We start from the raw sequence: 23,693 nt of genomic DNA, 5'->3' as shown, positions 1-23,693 counted from the left end.
GTGTTGATTTCATCTTAAATCATAACTCATTTAGCTTTGATAACAAATTTTATAGTCAAATTAAAGGATGCGCCATGGGCTCGAGGTTCGCACCATCCTATGCCAACCTTTATATGGGACATTTCGAAGACCAGTATATTTATCATGATCACCCCTTCAGAAGCAAAATTTTATTCTATAAGCGTTACATAGACGACCTTCTTTTCATCTGGTTGGGCAATGAGACTGAGGCTATATCCTTTATTGAGTCCCTTAATACGAATAGTTTAGGATTATCCTTTACACATACCTTTTCTACAATGTCCATTGATTTCCTAGATCTGACTATTGCTTTTGATACCAGTATTAACAAATTTACTACAAGGACTCACTTCAAAACTGTCGACGTCAACAGCTATTTAAACTTCAACAGCGCCCATTATCCCCCATGGATAAAAAATTTCCCATTTGGTCAATTTAGAAGGGTGAGAAAGAATTGTACAACAGACTCTGACTTCATAGAGGAATGCAATATATTAGAAAAAAGGTTCAGGGAAAAGAACTTTCCTTTGAGTCTCATTAAAGGGGCACGTCGGAAAGCTGCTCTACTCTCGCAAGATTCATGCGTCCGACATGAGAAGGTAATGAAAAATAAACAAAATTTTAGTAACAATTTCATCACATCATTTAATAGTGGAAGTAAAAAAATCCGTGAGGTTCTTGACAAACACTGGCATATTCTGAAAAATGATCCTTTCTTAAAAACAGAATTACCCGATAGACCTATCATCACTTATAGACTATCCAAATCCCTCAAAAACATTTTAGCACCCAGTAAAATAAAAAATTCCATGGCACTCTGCACCACCTTGCTCCCTAGGACTCTTGGTTCTTACAAATGTGGTCGACAGCGTTGAATGTGTTGTACCAATATAACCCACAAAACATCTACCTACACATCTGCAGTAACTAAAGAATCTTTTAATATTAATGGCTTTCTCAACTGTGGAAGTTCGTTTGTTATCTATATGTTGGAGTGTCCATGTCATCTCCAATACATCGGTCGCACTACACAATGTTTACGTACAAGGATCAACAATCACAGATTCAATATAAACACTGGTTTTTTGAAACATAGTGTCTCTCGACATTTTTCCATCATGCACAACAGCCAGTTTAGTAGTATACGTATCACGCCTATAGAACAAATTCCACTTAACATCAACAATCGGTTTAGTAAGCTTAAGCAGCGCGAAAATTACTGGATCTTTAAAATGAAGACCCTCCAACCGGATGGCCTTAATGATATATCCGAATCCACTCTTGATTAGTATATCACTTTATTATTTATCATTTAACTTTGTGTTTTCAGCGGGTAAAACATCATTGATTATCAACTTATCATTATATTATTGTGTTTACGAAGGTATATTACTCTTATTCTGGTGATTTTCTTGTACATTATGATGATACTTCTTCTGTCATATTTTTTTTTTTTTTTTTGTTTTGTTTTCTTTAAATTCACTATTATTGTCAATTATATTTATATTTTTTCATTTTTCACAGTTACATTATATATATTTTAATTTTTTTTTTTTTTTTTTTTTGTACATTATGATGCTACTTTCCGGTTATTTTTTGTTTTTTATTAATAATTTTTTTTTTTTTTTAATTATTTATTATTATTTTATTATATATTTTTTATATTTATTTTTTATTTATTTTTTTTAATTTTATTATTATTATTTTATATTTCAATCTATTTATTCATTTTCCATTATCATTATTACCATTTTTGTCTTTATGCCTCTACTTATTAATGATCATAAATTCTTGTACCTATGATATCGATTTCACTGTATCACCTAATACATTTTAGCCCTGCCGACTTTACATTTCAGTGTATCTCATATATATCACTTTTATACATAACCCGTTTACCATGTTACCAGTTAATTTCGTATACATTCTTGATGCTCCCCCCCTCAGATATATTATTCATTATGTTCCCTTTTTGAATTTCATTCATGACACATTGCTTTCTCCTTATTTCGTTTTGTCATCTATTACAATTTATCGGCTTTGCCGACTTTGTTTTAATTTATAAGACCATTACCTCTCTGTCATTTTCCGACAGTTCTGTTAATTTTTGTAATTTTTTCTACTGTTGTATTATTCATATGGACATTTCTTTCTATGAAAATAATTATTTATTATAATCTTTTTTCCTATTGCCGATGTATTACCACCTTTACCATATATATATATATATATATATTTATATATATATATATATTATATATAATGTTTTATATTCTAATTTAATATACAATTTTGGTTATTTAATATTTCTGAAATTTAGCCTGCCTCAACTAGTGGGTTGTTCTATTCCCATTTTTTTATATGTATATCGCCGCTTTGAATCATTGCCGACATTATGGTTATCATTCTGTTAATTATATAAATTCTGGTACATAAAGGTTAGTACCTTTGTACTATACACTGGATTTTGTAGCACATACCTATATTTTCAATTACTTACATTTTTATTCTATATTATCGGGTAGCAATTTTTCCAGTGTCGCTTCGGCACACATTACGTACTACATTTCAAACCTTCTCAATTACATGGTTTTCATTATGTTCTCTTTTCATACATTTTAAACTCTTCTTTCTCTATTCATTTTTTATTGTTTTTATTATATGACATAATTTTACTGTTTTTGTGTGTTTCTCCGGTCCTGTGTATTTTGAACTTTGAACTGTGACGTCACTTAAACACCTTGACCCCGTTCACATTGGCGGGTTTTTCAACATCAACATGGCTATTTAAACAGTGACTTTTTGTTTTTTCATCCATGACCTGATGAAGATGCCAGTACGGCATTGAAACGCGTAGTCCTATTATTAATAAATTCCATTTATTCTTACAATCCTCCGTACATTATTACCAACGATCTGAACCTTCCAAGCATTTTGGTTCCATTGAAGTGCAGCAGCGCCCGTGGTGACTCCTTTTCCTGCTATACCAGCATAGGATTATAAAAACATGGCTGCTTTGTTCCAGAAACCATGTTTGTCCATGGATTGTGTCTGGCATGTATTTCAGCTACATTGAAGTAAATAGGGCTGAGCTGCAATACCACACACAACCTGTGGACATGCGTGACACTGTTTTTGGTAGAAAGCTGTCATGCTCTTCTAAACCGCTATAACCACATAACCGCAGATGCACTGGTAATTTTCACACGGCAGCTTGAATCTGACAGGTATTTTTTTTTTATTTTTATTGTGGGGGTTCTTGTGTCCTAGACCAGTATAATCACTATACTTGTATAATCTCCCATGTGTAACGTGGTCCAATTCTTTGCAGAGGGCTTCCTATTTGTACTTGGGGGTCAGAATGAAAGCAGTGAGACGCTAAATTCTGGTGAGCATTATGATCCCGATGCCAACTCTTGGAGCCCTTTACCACCGATGCTTGAGGTAACCTTGAATTGCCAATTGGGTATCTATCTTTAAAAGTAAATTCCGGCTGAGACTTACCAAGCGTTAAGGCACCCTACCCACCCCCAAAGTTATATTTAAAGGGGTATTCCCAAAATCCTAAATATCACCTATCCACAGGACAGGTGATCATTTTCTGATCGCTGGGACACCCACTGATTGTGAGAACGGGGGTCCTGAACTCACATATTTTCTACACTGCCCCCCCCAAGTGAGGTAGAGTTTGAATGGAGAGGCAGTAGAGCATTTACTCACCATTCCATTCACTTGTCTATGAGAATGATGGAAACAGCCAAGCGCTGTACTTGTCTGTTTCTGTCATTCCCACAGACTTTGAATAAAGCGTCAGCTTGCATGCTCGACTGCTGATCCATTCAATGTCCTGACTGAGGTCGAGCAGTGAGGAGGATCTTGGGGTCTGGGACCCCTGGTTTCACAAGCGGTGGGGCCCCGAGCGATCAGGAAATGATCACCTATCCAGTGGATAGATAATCATTTAATTGAGAATAACCCTTTCACTACTCGGTGTTGATCCTCCATAGTCTCCTTTCAGGCCTCTGATATTCCGAGCTGTTTAGTATATCTTTGAAGGCGGGTAGGGTGCCTGAGCTCCAAGGCAAAAGCTAATTTTTGCCATACATTAATCTCTTGACATATGTTTTATACGCTGTTTTTAAGTATTGGCCTTTGTTATATCATCCCGTCATTTACTTTGCTGATGGACATTTCAGAATCTCTATGCAAACAAGACTTGACACCACTAGAGTATGTTTAGGTTCAGGCGCACTGAAATGGGCTTTGTATAGTTAAAAAAAAAAAATCTCCGATGCTTCTTAGCATCACAATATAAGCGTGTTTTGTCATCCTTCACTGACAACTGAGCAACTAACAGAATGTTAAATGACGCAAACCAAATCCTTGTTCAAGATCTCTGTTCACTTTCATCCCATAGCGGCATTCGCGTTCTTGTTCATATTCTGCGGCTGAAAATGGGTCCTGTCCTGGTCCTGCTTTCACAGCTGCGGTTGACTCTTACCTACTCGGATACATTCTAACTGTCTGCCTGGGCTCCAGGACTGGGGGAAATGTCTGCTGCTCAATAGAGGATTTCCTATATGGAATATTTTGTAGGAAACCCTCAGCTGTGATCAACTCGGTTAGGAAGGATTTTCAGTCAGTGAATATTAATGAGCATGTTTCTATCCAATGACAGCTGGCAGAGCTGTTGAATATGGTGAGATATTTGTCTCTGCTTTTACTTTATTAAGCGTTCTACGTGTATTTCCAATAGGCAAGGCACAGTTTCGGCGTAGTGGAAATTGATGGTGTCGTCTATGTTCTGGGGGGAGAGGATGGGGATCGGGAGTTACTTTCTATGGAATCCTATGACATCTGCACAAAATCCTGGAGCAAGCAAAAGAACATGACCATGGTTAGAAAGGTATGTGCCCGATATGTCACTTTATATTGTGTGTTTTTTGTTTTTTTTTATCCAGGACGGTACGTACAATCTTAAGGAAACCCACGTCATTAAGTTTATATATAATGCAGGTTATCAAAATATTACTTAAAAAAAATAAAAATCTGTTAATGTTTCCGGAAGTCCGCAGAACTGCAAATATGTGTCATCTAGTAGTGGTCACGGGGGCAGGAGTTGTTTCGGGACTTGTTAGTAATCCCATTGAAGAACACGACAGACAGACTCGCCCCAACCTGAAATAGCTGATTACTTGATACAATAGACTGTAATTATTTGCAGATGAAGTGTTTGTGTCTAGAATCGAAACGTTGTAGAACTACAAAATGACACTGACAGCCTTCAGATAATTTAGTTAGGTCATATCATTCCTGGACTCTCTGACTAGACCAATTATATTATCACACTTGATCTAGGATAGTTAAAGAGGCTCTGTCACCACATTATAAGTGCCCTATCTCCTACATAAGGAGATCGGCGCTATAATGTAGGTGACAGCAATGCTTTTTATAAAAAAAAACTATCTGTTTTCACCACTTTATTAGCTATTTTAGCTTTATGCTAATGAGTTGCTTAATACCCAAGTGGGCGTGTTTTTCTTTAGACCAAGTGGGCGTTGTACAGAGGAGTGTATGACGCTGACCAATCAGTGACCAATCAGCGTCCTGCACTCCTCTCCATTCATTACCTCAGCACATAGGGATCCTGCTAGATCCTTATGTGCAGTCTTATACTTACACATTAACAATACTGAAGTGTTTAGACAGTGAATAGACATTCCACGGGATGTCTATTCACAATCTCTGCACTTCGTTACTGTTTCTATGGTAGTTACAGCAGAGGAAGCGTGATCTCGTTGTAACCTGTCATCTACAGTGTAATCTCGCGAGATCACGCTTCCTCTGCTGTAAGTACCATAGAAACAGTAACGAAGTGCAGGGATTATGAATAGACATCCCGTGGAATGTCTATTCACTGTCTAAACACTTCAGTATTGTTAATGTGTTCGTATAAGACTGCACATAAGGATCTAGCAGGATCCCTATGTGCTGACTAAATGAATGGAGAGAAGTGCATGACGCTGATTGGTCACTGATTGGTCAGCGTCATGCACTCCTCTGTACAACGCCCACTTGGTCTAAAGTAAAAACACGCCCACTTGGGCATTAAGCAACTCATTAGCATAAATCTAAAATCGCTAATAAAGTGGTGAAAATTGATTGTTTTATTAAATAAAAACCACTGCGGTCACCTACATTATAGCGCCGATCTCCTTATGTAGGCGATAGGGCACTTATAATGTGGTGACAGAGCCTCTTTAATAGTAAATGCTCTTTTACACGGGCCAATTATCGGGCAAACGAGCGTTAATATGACCGCTTGTTCCCAATCATTACCCTGTGTAAACAGGGCAACAACGAGCAAACACTTGTTTAGCGACTGATATAGTTTATGCAGCATTGAATATTGTTGTCGGCAGCACATCTCCTTGTGTAAACGGGAAGATGTTCTGCCGACGTGATGAAAATGTATGGCGAAGAGCGATCGTGCTAACGAGCTCTCCTCCCTATTCATAACCAAGCATTTCTGCTTGCAATCGAGCGCCGATTAACGAGCTGTCTCGATTGGTACTCGTTTATACAGCCCATATCAGGCGTGTAATTTGACCCTAGCATCACTGGTGGTCTAGGGTAATGAAGGCGTTAATACCAACATCCCAAGTTGGCTGGGGTAGTGGAGGGTTTTATATTATTATTCCTGGTGATCTAGGATAGTCAATAGGTTGATTTTCAACATCTCTGGACGCTTGTCAACAGGCTGACATTCCTGGGCGAATATGGGACTGGCTGCTCATTTACCCTGCAGTAGTAACTGTCTGGGTATGTTCACACGGCCTATTTTCGGTTGTTTTTCGGGCCGAAAACGGCCGAAAAATCGAATGCCGAACGCCTCCAAACATCTGCCCATTGCTTTCAATGGGAAAAAGGCGTTCTGTTCCGACGGAGGGGTTTTCGCTGCGTTTTTTTATGCTTAAAAAAAATGGCAGTGAAAAGGAAGTGCAGATCACTTCTTGGGACGTTTATGGAGCCGTTTTTCATTGACTATCGGAAAAAGTTCCAAAAACGCTGCGAAAATCAGGAGCGGTTTTCCCTTGAAAACAGCTCCGTAATTTGAGACGTTTTTGAGTTTGTGTCTGAACATACCCTTAGAAATAAAGGGTTGAGTCTGCCGGGGCGAGAGGCACTGCTTGTTAGCAGCTCTGGCTCAGAGAGGTGGTCCCGAGCAGGGGATGCCCTTCATATGACGAAAAAGGGGCAATCCCTTTTAAAAGCGTTTTTCTTCCTTAAGATATACCATCAATCTGACCAATCGCCGACCAATGCCTTGAGCTTGGTAAAGCACGGCATCCCCTTTTTTTTATGTTCCCTATTCTAGCCCCATTCTGCCCCACAGTTGGGTTCCCACCAATTCGACATTGATGACACATCTAATAATTATGCAGTCAAAGTTTTTAAAGTAGAACTAAAGTTTGAAATAACTTTTGACAGGTCATAGTGACATGTCAGACGTTTTGATCGGTGGGGGTCTTAGCACTGAGACCCCCACTGATTGCTAAAACTATTCTGATACGCTTTCCTTAAAAAGCCGAGCATGCGGTGTACAGAATCATAGACTTTCTATTGCGCCCGTACACCGCTCTGAGGAAAGCAGATCAGAAGTTGCGCTCACCCGAGCAACTTTTGCCGCTTCGTTTTCGTAATGTTGACTTGTCAAAGTTTTTTTGTGTCTTTTTTAGATGTTTAGTTACACTTTAATGGTTGGAAAGTTTTTAACTAATGACACATAACAGGAGACTTGTGAGTTTGGGTTGAGGCTATTCATTGGTTAAACATTTCGGTCGTGTAGCAGGAGACGCTGGAGAATCACAAGTTTTATTAGAAACTTCTGAGGGTTTTTGGCATGAATAGCATTGTCTGCCCCTTTTTGTTCAGCGGTTTGTAGTCGCCACTCTTGTTGACTTTCCTGGTCTTTGCGGATTCATTACAGATCGGCTGCTATGCAACAATGAAGAAGAAAATCTATGCCATGGGAGGAGGTTCATACGGGAAACTTTTTGAGTCTGTTGAGTGTTACGACCCCAAAACTCAGCAGTGGACAGCCATCTGCCCCCTGAAAGAGAGAAGGTGAGGTCGTCCTTAGAGTCCCTTGCCAGACCCCAGGCCTGTGCAGAATGTGCTCGGTCTCATATAAAACTCTCTCTGCAGGTTTGGCGCTGTTGCATGTGGCGTTGGCATGGAGCTTTATGTATTTGGTGGCGTTAGAAGTCGTGAAAATGAACAGAACAGTGAGATGGTGGCCTGTAAATCGGAGTTCTACCATGATGACTTTAAACGGTATGGTCATTTCTGATCTATGCAAGTATACCATGACTATTCTTGTTTGATAATTATTACAGATAATAATAAAAATGTTGCTCTTTTATACTGGTCATAGTTTACAAAGAGTTCATGTTTAACAGTACATTTAATCTGTGTGTAAGAGGCGCTTCAGTCTCTTGTATTATGTCGCCATCTAGTGTTCAAGACCGTTACTGGTATAACTTTTCTGTTACCCAGCAAATTGGGTTATACTTTATTACATATTATGTCAGACTTGCCAAATGCAATTAAGCATTCAAATATTATCTTAAGTATTAATAATCTAATTGCACAAACTAAGTAGAAGTGCTCTTTAACCCCTTAAGGACCGAGCCTTTTTTCGTTTTCTTTTTTCACTCCCTGCGTTCCAAGAGCCATAACTTTTTTTTATTTTTCCGTCAACAGAGCGGTGTGAGGGCTTATTGTTTGCGGGAGGAGTTGTAGTTTCTAATGGCACCATATAATGTCCTGGGAAACTGAAAAAAAAATTATTTGCGGGCTGAAATTGGAAAAAACTGCAATGGCTACATTGGTTGTTATTTTTACGGCTTTCACCGTGCGGTAAAAGCAACAACTTAACTGTATTCTGCGGCTCAATATGATTACGGTGATTCCAAATTTATATAGGCTTTTTTTTTATATTTTATTTTTAAAAAAACATCTTTTTGTTAAAAAAAATTATAATTGTTTTTGTTTCATCCCATTCTGAGAGCCATAACTTTTTTTATTTTTCCGTGGATTGAGCGATGTGAGGGCTTATTTTCTGCGGGACGAGCTGTCGTTTGAATTGGTACCGATTTTTCATCACTTTTTATTACATTTTAATTTGCGAGCGAAGGTGACCAAAAAACAGTGATTTTGGCGTCTTTTGTTTTTGTTTTTTTAATTTTTTAATTTTTCTACTTTCACCGTGAGCGTTAAATGGTATATTGTAATAGTGCAGACTTTTACAGACGCAGCGATACCAATTTTTTTATTTATTTATTTTTTTTTACATTACTTTAGAGGAAAAATGGGGAAAAGGTTGTTTTTTTGTTGTTTTTTTAACTTTTAATAATTTTTTTTCACTACTAATAACTATTTAAACTTTTTTTTTATACTACACCATTTATTAGTCCCCCTAGGGGACTTAAACCAGCGATCGTTCGATCACTGGTACAATATACTGCATTGAAAAACAGCTCCAATAACGTCCGTAAAATACGCCGCGAAAAACGCGCGTTGCTACAAAAACGTCTGAAGTCAGGAGTTGTTTTCGGCTGAAAACAGCTCCATGTATTCAGATGTATTTTGCTAAGCCGTGTGAACATACCCTAACAGGGGCAGACAAAAGGCAGCCCTGGGGGCCTTCATTAGGCCGCTGGGCTGCCATGACTATGACCAGCGCCCCCCTATCGCGGTGTGGGGGTGCTGATGAGGTGTCTGAGGGGGCCAGCCCCCTCTTTTCAACGCTTCAGATGCTCCGGTCGCGATTGACCGCAGCATTTGAGGGGTTAAACGGCTGTTCGGTTGGGCTGTAAAACACCGCTGACACTCGCAGGTATGGAGGAAGCTCCGCCTGTGAGCGCCCTCCATACTTCCCTATGACAATAATCACGTACATGTAAGTGATAATGCGTCAAGGGGTTAAATATGACCATCTATAAAAAGCCCATTCATGTGCCTGTCTGAAATTCTTGCAGTAGGGAATTGAGTGGGAGCAAGTCGAACGTAAGTGGACATTGGCTGACTCTTCTGGGAATCTCTTGCTGTCATTGGTGGCAAGAGGGGGGTTCTCTGGCAAGCCGTTTTTGTGGGTGCTCTACGACTGGCACTGTCAAGTAGGGCATCCTGATGGAGTAAAGGGCTTTTCGTGCAGCTGTCAAGACCAGAGTTCCATTGACTCGGTCTTGGCGTCACTAGAGATATCACATGAAGTTCTTCCACTGTCAGGTAAGATAAATGGGTAGATGTTTGCTCAGCGAGCTATAGAAGACTTGTAGTTTGGTAATTAAAGCGGATCTGTCCCCTGAATATTCTGCCCTAGGTAAGGGTCGCGTGTTACAGGGGCAGATCCGTTCTCCTTTCAGTCAAAACGACAAAATAAATACAGTACCATTTGACTAATAGGAGCCATCAAAGATTACACCGGACATCAAGCAGAGTCAAGACAAAAACTAGGTCAAACACAGAATCGCAGATAACGGGAAAACGCCAGGAAACTCCCCTCCAGGGCTGAGAAACAAGCAAGGAACTTCAGGAGCTGTTCCCCTTTAAAGAGGCTCTGTCACCAGATTTTGCAACCCCTATCTGCTATTGCAGCAGATCGGCGCTGCAATGTAGATTACAGTAACGTTTTTATTTTTAAAAAACAAGCATTTTTGGCCAAGTTATGACCATTTTTGTATTTATGCAAATGAGGCTTGCAAAAGTCCAAGTGGGCGTGTTTAAAGTAAAAGTCCAAGTGGGCGTGTATTATGTGCGTACATCGGGGCGTGTTTAATACTTTTACTAGCTGGGCGCTCTGACGAGAAGTATCATCCACTTCTCTTCAGAACGCCCAGCTTCTGGCAGTGCAGACACAGCGTGTTCTCGAGAGATCACGCTGTGACGTCACTCCACAGGTCCTGCATCGTGTCAGACGAGCGAGGACACATCGGCACCAGAGGCTACAGATGATTCTGCAGCAGCATCGGAGTTTGCAGGTAAGTCGATGTAGCTACTTACCTGCAAACGCTGATGCTGCTGCAGAATCAACTGTAGCCTCTGGTGCCGATGTGGCCGACACGATGCAGGACCTGTGAGTGACGTCACAGATCTGCACTGTCAGAAGCTGGGCGTTCTGAAGAGAAGTGGATGATACTTCTCGTCAGAACGCCCAGCTAGTAAAAGTAGTAAAAACGCCCCGATGTACGCACACAATACACGCCCACTTGGACTTTTACTTTAAACACGCCCACTTGGACTTTTGCAAGCCTCATTTGAATAAATACAAAAATGGTCATAACTTGGCCAAAAATGCTCGTTTTTTAAAAATAAAAACGTTACTGTAATCTACATTGCAGCGCCTATCTGCTGCAATAGCAGATAGGGGTTGCAAAATCTGGTGACAGAGCCTCTTTAAGGTCTCCAACCGATGACGTCATCCAGCCTTGATCCTGCAACAGGCACACACTGTGCAAAGAAGGGAACTGTGGCGTTTCCTAGGCTATGGGACACCACAGCTCTGGAATGAGCCGATCAGTGCCCAGTCGTGGTTCCGGGGTTCGCAATCCCCAATATACACATTAGTCATCTGTTAATGTCTGAGAGGAAGGGGGGGGGGGCAATCCCCCTATATATAGTCTGGACTCATATCAGAGTTCGGTGTATTTGATCGCTCCAATTACCCAAGTGGCTCAAACCTAGGGCAGCATATTTAGGTAATAGATCCACTTAAAAATGCATTTCAATGTAATAAATTTTAGGCAGAATCAATTGTCTTTTATCTATAAATAAAACTGGAGAAATATAAAAAATAAAAAAAAAGACGCCGGGAAAACTATTCCAACTAGGAACATTCACCCTATGTGGGTGAAGCCAAGTGGTAACCTTTGAAAGTCAAAAAAGGTTTAAATGGTCAGGAAGAGAAATATCAAAAGCGTTGATAGAGTGAAATCTGTCCGGGATCCCCTCTACACGAGCCGTGGCCATATGTAAGCCATTATTTCATGACCACATGCATGTGACATTATGAAGATGCGGTTTAGCGCGGTCAAATTGTTTAGATATGCTCATTTTGTACGGAAGGAATCCAGGCCTTAATAAAGACGCTATTTTGGTGTGTTGATTTTTGTTTCATTGCTGCAAAAAGAAATCAAATCCTGGAAAAACCCTGTAAGAAACTGCAGCTGGAATCGATCCAAATCTATACTTTTTAATTTTTTTTATTCTATCTAAAGTATCGATAACAATTTTCTAGGTAGAGAAGACGCTCTATTTCTGGCAATGACCCAGTGGGATTTTTTTTTTCTTTAAAATATTATTCTTATTGCTGCTTAATATTTGTCCTTGTAAAATCTAAGGCGGGATTCACACGACTGGGTCGTTCCCGAGCCCGAGTGTCGGCCGGTAAAATCGGCCATTTTTCCCGGCCGGTTTGCATTAAGTTTTGCATCCGTGCCGGGCCGGGCAGATCTGGACAGTGACGTCAGCGGCAACTCCTGAAGGGGAATCCCCATGTGTTCGGGGATTCCGCTTCAGGAGTTTCCCCTGATGTCACTGCCCAGATATGGACAGAGACATCAAGCGCTCTGTCCAGGAGCGGAATCCCCGAACACACGGGGATTCCGCTCCTTCAGGGAGCTGAAGTGCGGCTAGCACATAGCAGAGCGGGGAGATACCTCCCTGCTCTGCTATAGTGGCGTCGCTACAGTAGTAGCAGCCGCAGCAGCTGCTAGCGGCGCTATCGAAGGTGTCGCCGGGCCAGGGCGCTTTTAACAAGCAGGGGAAGGGAGCCAGCGCAGCGCTCCCTTCCACCTGCTGTACACGCCGGCCCTGCCACACAGTGTACAGCGATGCAATTCGTCCGAATGGCATCAACTCCTCCTCCTCACATGCACTCTGCGCTGTGAGGAGGAGGAGATAGAGCGCAAGCGCCGGAAAACCCGGCCATCACTCGGGACACATCCCGGTGATGGCCGTGTATTACCCGGCCCCATAGACTTCTATGGGGGCCGGGCGGCCGGGTACCCGGCCGAAGATAGAGCATGTCCTATTTTTTGACGGCCGGTTTTCCCGGCCGTCAAAAAATCGGTCGTGTGAATAGCCCCATTAGGGGTCTATTATTCCTAATGCAGCTGGGTGCCGGCCGATTTATGAACGGCCGGCACCCGGCCGGGAAAACCTGCCGTGTGAATGAGGCCTAAGATGTGGGATCCATTGTGTTAATGAATGTTGCCATTTCCCTTTTCTTTTTTATCTTAGCAACCGCATACTTAAGTTTTATTTCTTTTTTTTTAGATTTAATGTTTACGTGAAGAAGACACTGTATACACTAGAATGTTTGACCACGCCTATTGTGATGCAGCCGGCGCTGCACTAATGAGCGCCGGCACTGAAGACAGAACATGACGGGCGCACCGCAAAACACCCTCATGTTCTGTCTTCAGTGCCGGCGGCGTCGCCGCTCATTAGTGCAGCGCAAGCCGCATCACCTCATGCTGACAGCACGCGCACACTTGTCAGGAGAAGGGCAGTGTCTGTATTACACAATAGCTGTATTACACAGCCGCTACCCTGCTCCAACAGCGGACATCAGAGAAACCTGATCACTGTCGCTATTCCCTTGACTGCCGCGATCAAAGCTGACCGCAGCATTCAAGGGGAGAATGAGAAGAGGGATCCCTGTGACTCGATCAAGGGACATACCATATATGGGCAGACAACCCACGGTCCTTTGAATGACCCCAGGGCTGTCTGGCCATATTTCCTGTTGTGTGCTATCAGTATATAGATATATGCCAGTACATTAAAGGTTAAAAATAGAAAAGTAAGAAAAAAAATAAAGTAATGTTAAATAAAATTAAAAATTAAAAAAACAAATTTTTTTTACAATAAACATTAAAATAAATCTCAATACAGAAAACATACACTATTCAGTATCGTCACAACCGTAATAACCTGCAAAACAAAATTTTATAGCGTCATTTATGATTACGCTGTAAAAATAAATAAAAATAAACTGCTTTCTTTCACTTATTAATGTGAGGTACATGGTACACTAATAGTAATAAACCCCATCATGTACCTCACACATTAACCCAAAGTTTCTCAGTCATCATGGACAACATGATGGGGGTTAATTACTATTAATGTGAGGCACATGGAGGTTCAAATTTCATCACACCACGCGCCTCACATCAGAAAATGGAAGGGATTTTTTTTTTATTATTGGCAAAGTATCGTTTTGGTATCGAGAGTCGCAATAATACACAAAGTAGCGATATGGAAGTCCAAATTTTGGTATCGTGACAACCCTGCTGCCCTCTCTGAGGGCAGCATGAAGTAGTAGCAGGACAGGCTGACTTTTAGCATTGTTTTATATACCTGTGGTGTACTTTTTGTGAAATGAACACTTTATTAGTTGCAGCTCTCGCATTGCGCTATGAGCTAAGAGCGCTCAGTATTCATGAGCTGTGGGCTCCACCAGTCACCACTTGACCGGTTTTTCCTTAATAATGTACATAGGGAGGTGAGGCGTATCAATAGGAGAGATATTCTGTCAAAAAGGACAGTCTCCAGTGTATTTAAAACGTAAAGATGCTTTCTGGAACTAAAACGTTAAAGGCCAACCCTAAGGATAGACCATCAATGTTAGATCAGTGGTGTTCTGACTTCCAGGACCCTTGTCTATCAGCTTCGTGAAGTAGTCACCGCTCTCACGTAAGTGTTGTGCATCCCTTTTATTGTTTACATAGGCACAGCACATTCACTTGTATGGCACAGGCCGCAGTAACCGGCACAGCGGCTCAGGTAGTCGACTACGGTATTGTTTTCGTCAAGACGACTAAACCCTTGCACAACGGAGACAAACTGAAGCCGTTCGCACCAGACCCGTCACCATTTAATCAATGGTGATGCAAATTGAAACCTATGGTTTCAGTTTGGGTTCTGTTCATGAGTTCCCATGATTGAGAGGTCCGACAGAACCCATGAACGGAGTCCCGACGCAGATGTGAACGAAGCCTAATGCCTATGGTTTTCATTTGTTTGTCAGGGTTCCGTTCTGACCGAAACCTCAGACGGAACGCCCGAACGAAGCCTCTTACTTACAAACTACTGTGCCTATGTAAACAATGAAGGTAATGTGGCCCCTTTGTGCTGATCGACTGGAGTCCAGAAGTCATGATCCTACTGATCACGCATCGTTGGTCTACCCTAAGAATAAGACGATCAATGTTATAGACCCGAATACTTCTTTAAGAACTCCTCTGGCTTAGGCTGCACAACAAGCAATGCAAAATAACATTGTGACTGCCAGTGGGTCATAGAGAATCATTGGGGCAGATTTACTAATGACATTGTGGCTAGACCCTGTCACAAAATTCGCCAAAATGTAGCGCAATTCTGGTGCATAATGTTGCATTAAGTTTTAGACCTATTTATAAACAAATGTGCCTAAAAGAACACTTGTTTGCGCCTCACTAGAGGCTTTCCAAAGGGGGCGCAGTTTCGTTAAAACTTTAAAAGTACCGAAGTGCACCAACATTTGACGCAACTAAGCAGACCTGGCATCTTAATGTGGGGCCAATTTTGATCTTTGATATGGGCCCCCGCTCTCTTCTACGTACGCTTCGCATTGTAAACTAGATTTTCCTGACTCCATAATGGCAAATGACGACATAAGGGAAGCTGGATGACTAACCCTTCTATAATCGCAGACATTTTGGTTGGTACACAGCTTTCCCAGAAACAGATGATGTAATACATTTGGTTTTTTTAAATGGATTATTCTGGGCATTTAAAAAACAGGCTGCAGGCAGGGGATATGCTAAAATAACAAAATAAGTCTACTCGCCTGGTAAATCTCCGCTCTGGCGGCCTCCATCGGTCTGTTTACTTTTACAGGAAGTGATGACGTCCCGTTCCATCCATGTGATCACTGCAGTCAGTCAGCGGTGATGTTATTAAGACTGGAACGTAATTAGTAATTAGTAATTGACTGCAGCCCAAACATGGATGAAATGGGACATCAACAATTCTTGTAAAAGTTAACAGACCGTAGAGGAGCACCGGTGGCTGATTTACCACGTGAGTATTCCTTATTTTGTTATTTTAACACATCCCCCGCCAGCCTTTTAAATGCTGGGGGAAACTCCATCCTGATATTACAGGTCTTGTATAAAATATCATGTCTGAGGGGAGATCCTCGTTCGGGTAATGTTTTGTATATACTGTGTTTTTCACTGTGTGTGTATATTGCTTTGATTCCTATATTTGATGTCTGCAGGTGGATTTACCTAAATGATCAGAACTTGTGCATACCAACCAGCTCTTCTTTTGTATATGGGGCGGTGCCCATTGGCGCTAGTATATATGTTATTGGTGATCTTGATACAGGTAAGAATTACAGAGCGCCCTTGTCCATGCGTTGCGTCCGGTATTGGGCGATGCGGTTTCTCGTAGAAAGCAGCCATGCTTTTCTAATCACGTACAACCCCTTTAAAAAGTTACCACGTAATACGACATTTCACCTGCAGCGCAACATGCAGGTGCCAGCAGCGTCCACAGGGGGTTTACATTTGAAAAGGGAGTCGCCTTCGCTGGACAAACCTTTTTACATTTTCTTATCCCCCATCTCTATACCGTATGCAGAATAATGACTTTGTATAAATTCATGGTACTTGGTCTCCTATTTGAGTGGAATCGGCTTCTTTTTTTTTTTTCTTCTTCTTAACAAATATGTCCATGAAGATGTATTGTACTCCTCATAATGCATCACATGTGCGGTAATTGAAGCAAAACATATTTATAGAAAGTTTCTTATTCCGCATGGGCAGGAAGTGTGGGAAACTCAGCCGATTATGAACAGGAAATTGACGACGAACTTTTAGTGAGGCTTTGAGGAGGCTTGAAGGTTTCTTTGAGGACATTCGGTTTTGCTTCACTTTACTATTGAGGAAATAGGACATCATTTCATATACCGTTCTGGGCCGTTCTTTTATCCTTTAGTGCCCGCAGTCGTTACTCCAGAGCTGAGAGATTAAAAGAACGCTCCGCTCTCTAATATAAAATATCTAAGAGGTTTTTCGCTTAATGCACATGGCCTTATTCAGGATCCATATCACACAGACCCCAAATACGATGCCCATAATGTAACCACCTATTTAACACAAAGGTGCACAATATGTCAGAAAAATAACCTATCTCGTAATAAGAAGGACCCATAAACACTCTGTGCTGCTGTACGTGGTCTGTGGGGAAGAAAGCATTACGCCATTACATGAGCGACAGAAATCGTCCTCTAGAACGTGATCTGCTCTTTGCTAATAAGAGGGCCTAACTGTGACCCCCTATACAGACAACCCTCTCAAAATCAGACCAGTAAACCATTTGTTCTCTACATTGGTGGTGATACCAGCTGCCAGACCAGCACCTCTTCCAGCTTACCAGTCACCCATGATCTATCATCAGAATAGCCCTAAAAAAAGGGATCTACCCATATGGACTTCTTATTAGGGCACTTTAAGTGTCCTTGTATTACCGCTATATCATGTACTAGCTACACGCAGGGAAAATGTGTGTTAGCGACATCTGATTTTCAGGGGTATCCGCAGCCTGTCTGTTGTAGCAGCTCATTTATGTTGGGGGGGGGGGTAAAGCAGTGGGTCCTGGCATTGCAGGAGTAAAGGGTGAGATTTACAAAAAAAATAAATATATATATATATATATATATATATATTTATTTCTTTTTCTTTTATTTTCTTTTTCCATTACATACCACCGCCTGAGCAGATTTATACTGACCTGTTCTTTCTTCCATTAAGCGGGCATTGTACTTGAGCTTATTCTTAGATCTTTATAGCATTTCATACATTTCAAAACACAGACGATCACAAACTAGATTGAAAAATTGCTGTTTAAAAGCCGTTTAGAATTTTTAGTATCCAGATCGTAAAACTACGTAGAAGGGCAAGCACGCGTTCTTGCCTATTAGTCTTCCCTGAAGACTTCTTTCCATACATTATGGCCGGCTAGAAGGTCCCATACAAAAGTGCGGCAAACAGCCCATTTAATCAGACGTGCGCACCTGAAATTGCACAGACGGGCTCCACGTTCAGAGGCTTCTGTATCTCTGGTTTCCCGAGACCCTATTGTTGTTCCAGCCTACGCACTTGATGCACAACAATTCCAAGCACTTTGGATTCCAAATTCCTATATATGAGAGCTATCAAACCACATATTGCTAGAATGCTACCACCGAGTGCACATAAACGTTACTGTTTTGTGTTGATTTGGACAATAATTAATTTTACTGAATGCTATGCAAGTTTGCAATTTACCTTATTAATAAAAAATAAAATAAAAAATATCTCATCCCCACCCTGAGTGTATTTTGCTGTACACCTATTCAGCCACACAGCTTAGGTCTGTTTCGGACCGCCATAATATAGCCACATATTAACGTTCATGTCACGGCTGCAAGACCCGGATCCCCTGTGGTTCTACTGAACCTAACTGGGCTCCCTATGATGATCAATAGAACCGTGGTTGTACCGCTCTTGTGGCCGTTATACAGAAGTGTTAAAATGCAGCCGTATTATGATCGTCTGAACCAGTCCCGCTCTCTATGGGCATACTACCTGGAGATCATATTAATAGAAGAAGCTGTCAATTAATTAGAATAACATGGTTGCGTTCTTCCAGATACAGCACTCCTGTAGGCTATGTCCGGTATTGCACCTTGGCCCCATTATCTTGAACAGGGCTGAGCTGCAAAACCAAAAACGTGTGGCCCAGAGTGGCGCTGTTTCTGCGAGGCAGCAGCCATATTTTTCTAATGTTATAGAACCCCTTTAAATATTTTATTGTAACCCATAGTCTGACCTCTTTTACTATAACTATTCTCTTCCTCGCAATTTGCATTATTTCTTCAATTTTCTTTTTTCTCTCCTGAGAGGATTGTCCTAATATTTAATATGCCCAGATACCTAGAATCCTAAATGGCACATCCCACTAGGCTATGGTGACACGGAACGTGGCTTAGGTCCACTGTAATTCAATAAAGCTAATCCGCAGCTTTTCTGTACAGAATCCAGAGCAATAACAAATCTGCAGTGCGTTCATTATTCCGCATGCGTATTTTTCCTGACCCTGTGATGGGGCATAAAAAAAACACCATTTACATGCATTTCCAGAACGTTAGCGGATTCTGTCAGGATTACATTTTGAATTCACGACCTAAAACTATTTTGCAGCCCGATATGGATCGGCGCTCGTTTACTTCTTTCACAAGGAGCAATAATTGCGTCTGTATGGGGACGAGCGATCGTTACTCTGATCCCTCGTCCCGGTACATTTTCATCATGTCAGCAGCACACATCCCTCAGAAAGATATGCTGCTGACCACGATGGTTTTTAATGCTGCATGAAAGAGCAGATCAGCCGATGAACGAGCGTTACACAGGGCAATGATCCGGAACATATGAACGCTTGTGTGCCCAGTCATTGGCCTGTGTAATATGGCCATAAAGAGGCTCTGTCGCCACATTATAAGTGCCCTATCTCCTATATAAGGAGATGAGCGCTATAAGGCTGTGTTCACACAGAGTTTTTTGCAGGAGGAAAATTCTTCCTTCAAAAACTGCTCCAGACGGTTTTTGCACAGTGGTTTGACAAAAACTCGTCAAAACACTCGTCGAGGTGTTTTTTTTCCTCTTTCTGACTGATTGAAATGGGGTTTTGGAGGCGGAAACCGCCTCAAGATGGGTCATGCCGCTTCTTTTTACCGTGACGCGTTTTTTTTACTCGCGGTAAAAAACTCGTCCAACTCCCATTGAAATCAATTAGAGGCATTTTCGGGCGGTTTTTGAGGAGTTTTGCGGCGCGGTTTCCGCGTCCAAAAACTCGTCAAAAAAACTCTGTGTGAACAGGGCCTAATGTAGGTGACAGCAGTGCTTTTTATTTAAAAAAAACTATCTGTTTTCACCACTTTATTAGTGATTTTAGCTTTATGCTAATGAGTTGCTTAATGCCCAAGTGGGAGTATTTTTACTTTAGACCAAGTGGGCGTTGTACAGGGGAGTGTATGATGCTGACCAATCAGTGACCAATCAGCATCATGCACTCCTCTCCATTCATTTACTCAGCGCATAGGGATCCTGCTAGATCCTTATGTGCTGTCTTATACGAACACATTAACAATACTGAAGTGTTTAGACATTGAATAGACATTCCACGGGATGTCTATTCACAATCTCTGCACTTCGTTACTCTGTCTGTGGTAGTTACAGCAGAGGACGAGTAATCTCGCGAGATCACGGGGTAAATGACAGGTTACAACGAGATCACGCTTCCTCTGCTGTAACTACCATAGAAACCGTAACAAAGTGCAGAGATTGCGAATAGACATCCCGTGAAATGTCTATTCACTGTCTAAACACTTCAGTATTGTTAATGTGTAAGTATAAGACAGCACATAAGGATCTAGCAGGATCCTATGCGCTGAGTAAATGAATGGAGAGGAGTGCATGACGCTGATTGGTCACTGATTGGTCAGCGTCATACACTTCTCTGTACAACGCCCACTTGGTCTAAAGTAAAAATACGCCCAGTTGGGCATTAAGCAACTCATTAGCATAAATCTAAAATCGCTAATAAAGTGGTAAAAATAGATCATTTTTTTTAAATAAAAAGCATTGCTGTCACCTACATTACAGCGCCAATCTCCTTATGTAGGACATAGGCCACTTATAATGTGGTGACAGAGCCTCTTTAAGTTTCAAGTTGTATAAGAGGGACCAGATGCATTCGTGCATTACCAAAGAATAAGGCCTCGTGCACACCGCAAAGCCTAGTACGGAGCTGAGCAGCCTTCCTGTGTTGCCATACAGGTTCTGGCATGTGTTGTATGTACAGAGATAGTCTCCCCCTAGAAGAATTCTGTATGAGACTTGAGGGATAGTGGCACAGTACAGAACCCATGGACCTCTATGGGAGCCCTATTACAGCTCCATACAAAATGGAGCCATAATACGGCCGTGTGTACAACGCCCAATTCTGAGGAAAGATGGATGACACCCCCTGTGATAGCTGTAATGGTGGACATAGTGTTTGCCACCCAGCAGTCCCAGAAACCGGTTTCCTGTTTAACACCTGGTTGTCCCTAAATGGTTTTTGTAGGAATATACTTTCAATGCGACTGTTTAATCTGCCTCCACCTAACTCAGCTGTTTGTGTTGTTAGGTACAAGTTACGATTATGTGAGAGAATTTAAGAGGAGCACCGGTACCTGGAATCACACCAAACCTTTATTTCCATCCGATCTCCGACGCACAGGATGTGCAGCGCTGCGCATTGCGAACTGCCGTCTTTTCCGGCTCCAACTGCAGCAAGGACTCTTTCGCATCAGAGTCACACCTTCGTGATCAGCTGGTAAAGACTACATGGTGACCGACCCCTGGCAAGCCAGTTACCTTATTGTGGGTTCAAACCACAAAACATAGTCCCTGAAAAAAAAAAAAAAAAAAAAATGGCGCCTGCCATGATGCAGCCTTCACATACAGCTGGTATGTACATATGGAGTAGCAATCACCATTTACTTGTTAATGGTGCAAATAAAAAAAAACTTTAACTAAGAAACTCCATAGAAACACTAAAGGCTGGGGTGTTGGGTCATTATAGATCATGTCTAGATCAATATCTATATATCACATTGCTTTATGCTTTCTGGGGATTGGTACTTAGTTTTTAAGCATGAGGCAATGCACTTCTACAAAACTCTAATATGCAAATTACTGAAGAAGAATTATTTTAACACTAATAGAATAGACCATATAGTTTTGGGTTGTTAATTGTACTTTGCCTTTAAAGGAGATGTCCTGTAATAGAAAAACATGGCTGCTTTCTGCCAAAAACAGTGCCACGCATGTCTACAGGTTGTGTGTGGTATTGCAGCTCAACTCTTTTCACCTCAATAGAGCTTAGCTGCAGTACCAGACACAACTTACAGACAAGTGTTTATGCTGTTTTTGGAAGAAAGCCGCCATGTTTTTATAATTCTAGACAACCCCTTTTAAAGGACAGCATTATATTTTGTCATGAACCCATGCGTAAAGGAGAACTCTAAGTATGATTTTACAATGTGGCTATTATTTTTAGATATCGCACTCCACAACTTAGTGGGATCTTGGGCACCAAAGCAACTTACCACATCTATTGTTGTGAAAGTTTGATTCTGATTAATGGTTATAAGGCACAGTGTCCCTATGATAATACTGAGCTGACGGGCAGAAAGTGTTGTCATAGGGGACACTGGTGCATAATGTCTTCTCAAATGAAGCCTGTAACTTAAAGGGGTATTCCACTACCGGACAACTGATGACCTATCCACCGGATCGGTAATCCGTACATGATCGGTGCATATCGGATACCCAGACCCCGCACCGATCAGCTCCTCTGGCTGCCTGCGGGCACCGGATGTCATTGCACACTATGCCGTGTACGGAGTTGGAAGCAGTTGGCTCTGTACATTGCATAGCGGCCGTGCTGCAGAACAGCAGCTCTGCTCCTATTCACTTGAAATGGAGCAGAGCTGCAGTACTGCAGCTCGGTCGCTATTCCGTGACCGGAGCCGACTGCTTCCAGCATGATGTCCGAAGGCAGCCGGAGCAGCTGATCGTTGTGGGGTCCGGGTGTTGAACCCCCACCGATCCTATACTGATGACCTATCCGGTGGATAGGTAATCACTCGTCCAGTAGTGGGAAAACTCCTTTAAGCTTGACACACGACTAGTGTTTCAAAGGACAAATCTGTAAAATACTGCGTGGGTTTTCTGGGAGTTCTCTCTTAACATTCCTAGTTAACGAATGGAAAGTGGTGGTAAGGGCTGGAAATGAGTCCTTTTTTATATTTTTAATAGAGTTTTACCTCATTTATCTGTTCTTTGACCATCTAGTGTTTGTTTTTTTACTGATAAACCACAAAGTGAATACTTTTTGTTTGTCTATGAGCGGAATGATGCATTGTTTTTTTAATTATCGAACAAATGAATGCTAGCTATGTATTAACTTATCACTGAAAAAATACACTTGTTAAGGCCTGCCACCTAACAAACATATCATTGAAAAAGTAGAAAACCTAAAACCTAACTGTTAATTGTTTCCGAATAATAGAATGATAGAAGCTAGTTCTCAACGGACGGGGAACAAATTTCCATATAGCCATGCGCCAATGTTAGTCCTGTACATCATCGTTCAATTGTTTTTCTAATTCACTTGTATTACTGATTCTGCTGCTGCATGGACTGTGTAAAGTCTGTACTACCAGCTGCTCGTAACTCTGCAGTTAGGGACGGGGCGTCCTGCTCCTCTCTATGGCTCCCTTATTCAGAACGGCCGCCAGCGCTATAGAAATCTACTCCGTCCGTGCTGCTGCTAGAAGCAAAATCGCTAATGCAAGCAGTTTAGAAAAACTATTATAGTGCACCCTCCGCCTGCGCTATAATTGTTTTTCAGTGAAAGTGGAGGTATGCTTTAAATGGAATATATCCGAAGAAATGATGTCATATTTGAATTCGGTTAAAAAAAATTTTTTTTTTTTCTTTTTGATAACATGCATATAACCTTTAAAA

The 23,693-nt window shown here is 41.5% G+C and overlaps 1 protein-coding gene and 1 long non-coding RNA gene across 3 annotated transcripts in view; one reads left to right on the top strand and one right to left on the bottom strand.

Annotated features, from left to right (window-relative positions):
- LOC142661277 (uncharacterized) overlaps window positions 1-23,693 on the bottom strand; it is a 201,637-nt gene that overhangs the window by 144,971 nt on the left and 32,973 nt on the right. The window lies entirely within an intron of this gene.
- Window positions 1-23,693, top strand: part of GAN (gigaxonin) — a 50,073-nt gene that overhangs the window by 25,967 nt on the left and 413 nt on the right. For both annotated transcript variants that reach the window (XM_075838671.1, XM_075838672.1), the window contains 6 exons: window positions 3,353-3,465; window positions 4,778-4,927; window positions 8,012-8,148; window positions 8,230-8,358; window positions 16,352-16,461; window positions 21,307-23,693. The exon at window positions 21,307-23,693 is cut by the window's right edge and continues 413 nt beyond it. In XM_075838671.1, the coding sequence (XP_075694786.1) occupies window positions 3,353-3,465; window positions 4,778-4,927; window positions 8,012-8,148; window positions 8,230-8,358; window positions 16,352-16,461; window positions 21,307-21,488 (821 nt within the window). In that variant the 3' untranslated portion in view covers window positions 21,489-23,693. The remainder of the gene's footprint in view (window positions 1-3,352; window positions 3,466-4,777; window positions 4,928-8,011; window positions 8,149-8,229; window positions 8,359-16,351; window positions 16,462-21,306) is intronic.

Source organism: Rhinoderma darwinii, chromosome 9, assembly GCF_050947455.1.
Source record: "Rhinoderma darwinii isolate aRhiDar2 chromosome 9, aRhiDar2.hap1, whole genome shotgun sequence".
Lineage (NCBI taxonomy): Eukaryota > Metazoa > Chordata > Amphibia > Anura > Rhinodermatidae > Rhinoderma > Rhinoderma darwinii.
This window is presented reverse-complemented; position numbering and strand designations above follow the sequence as displayed.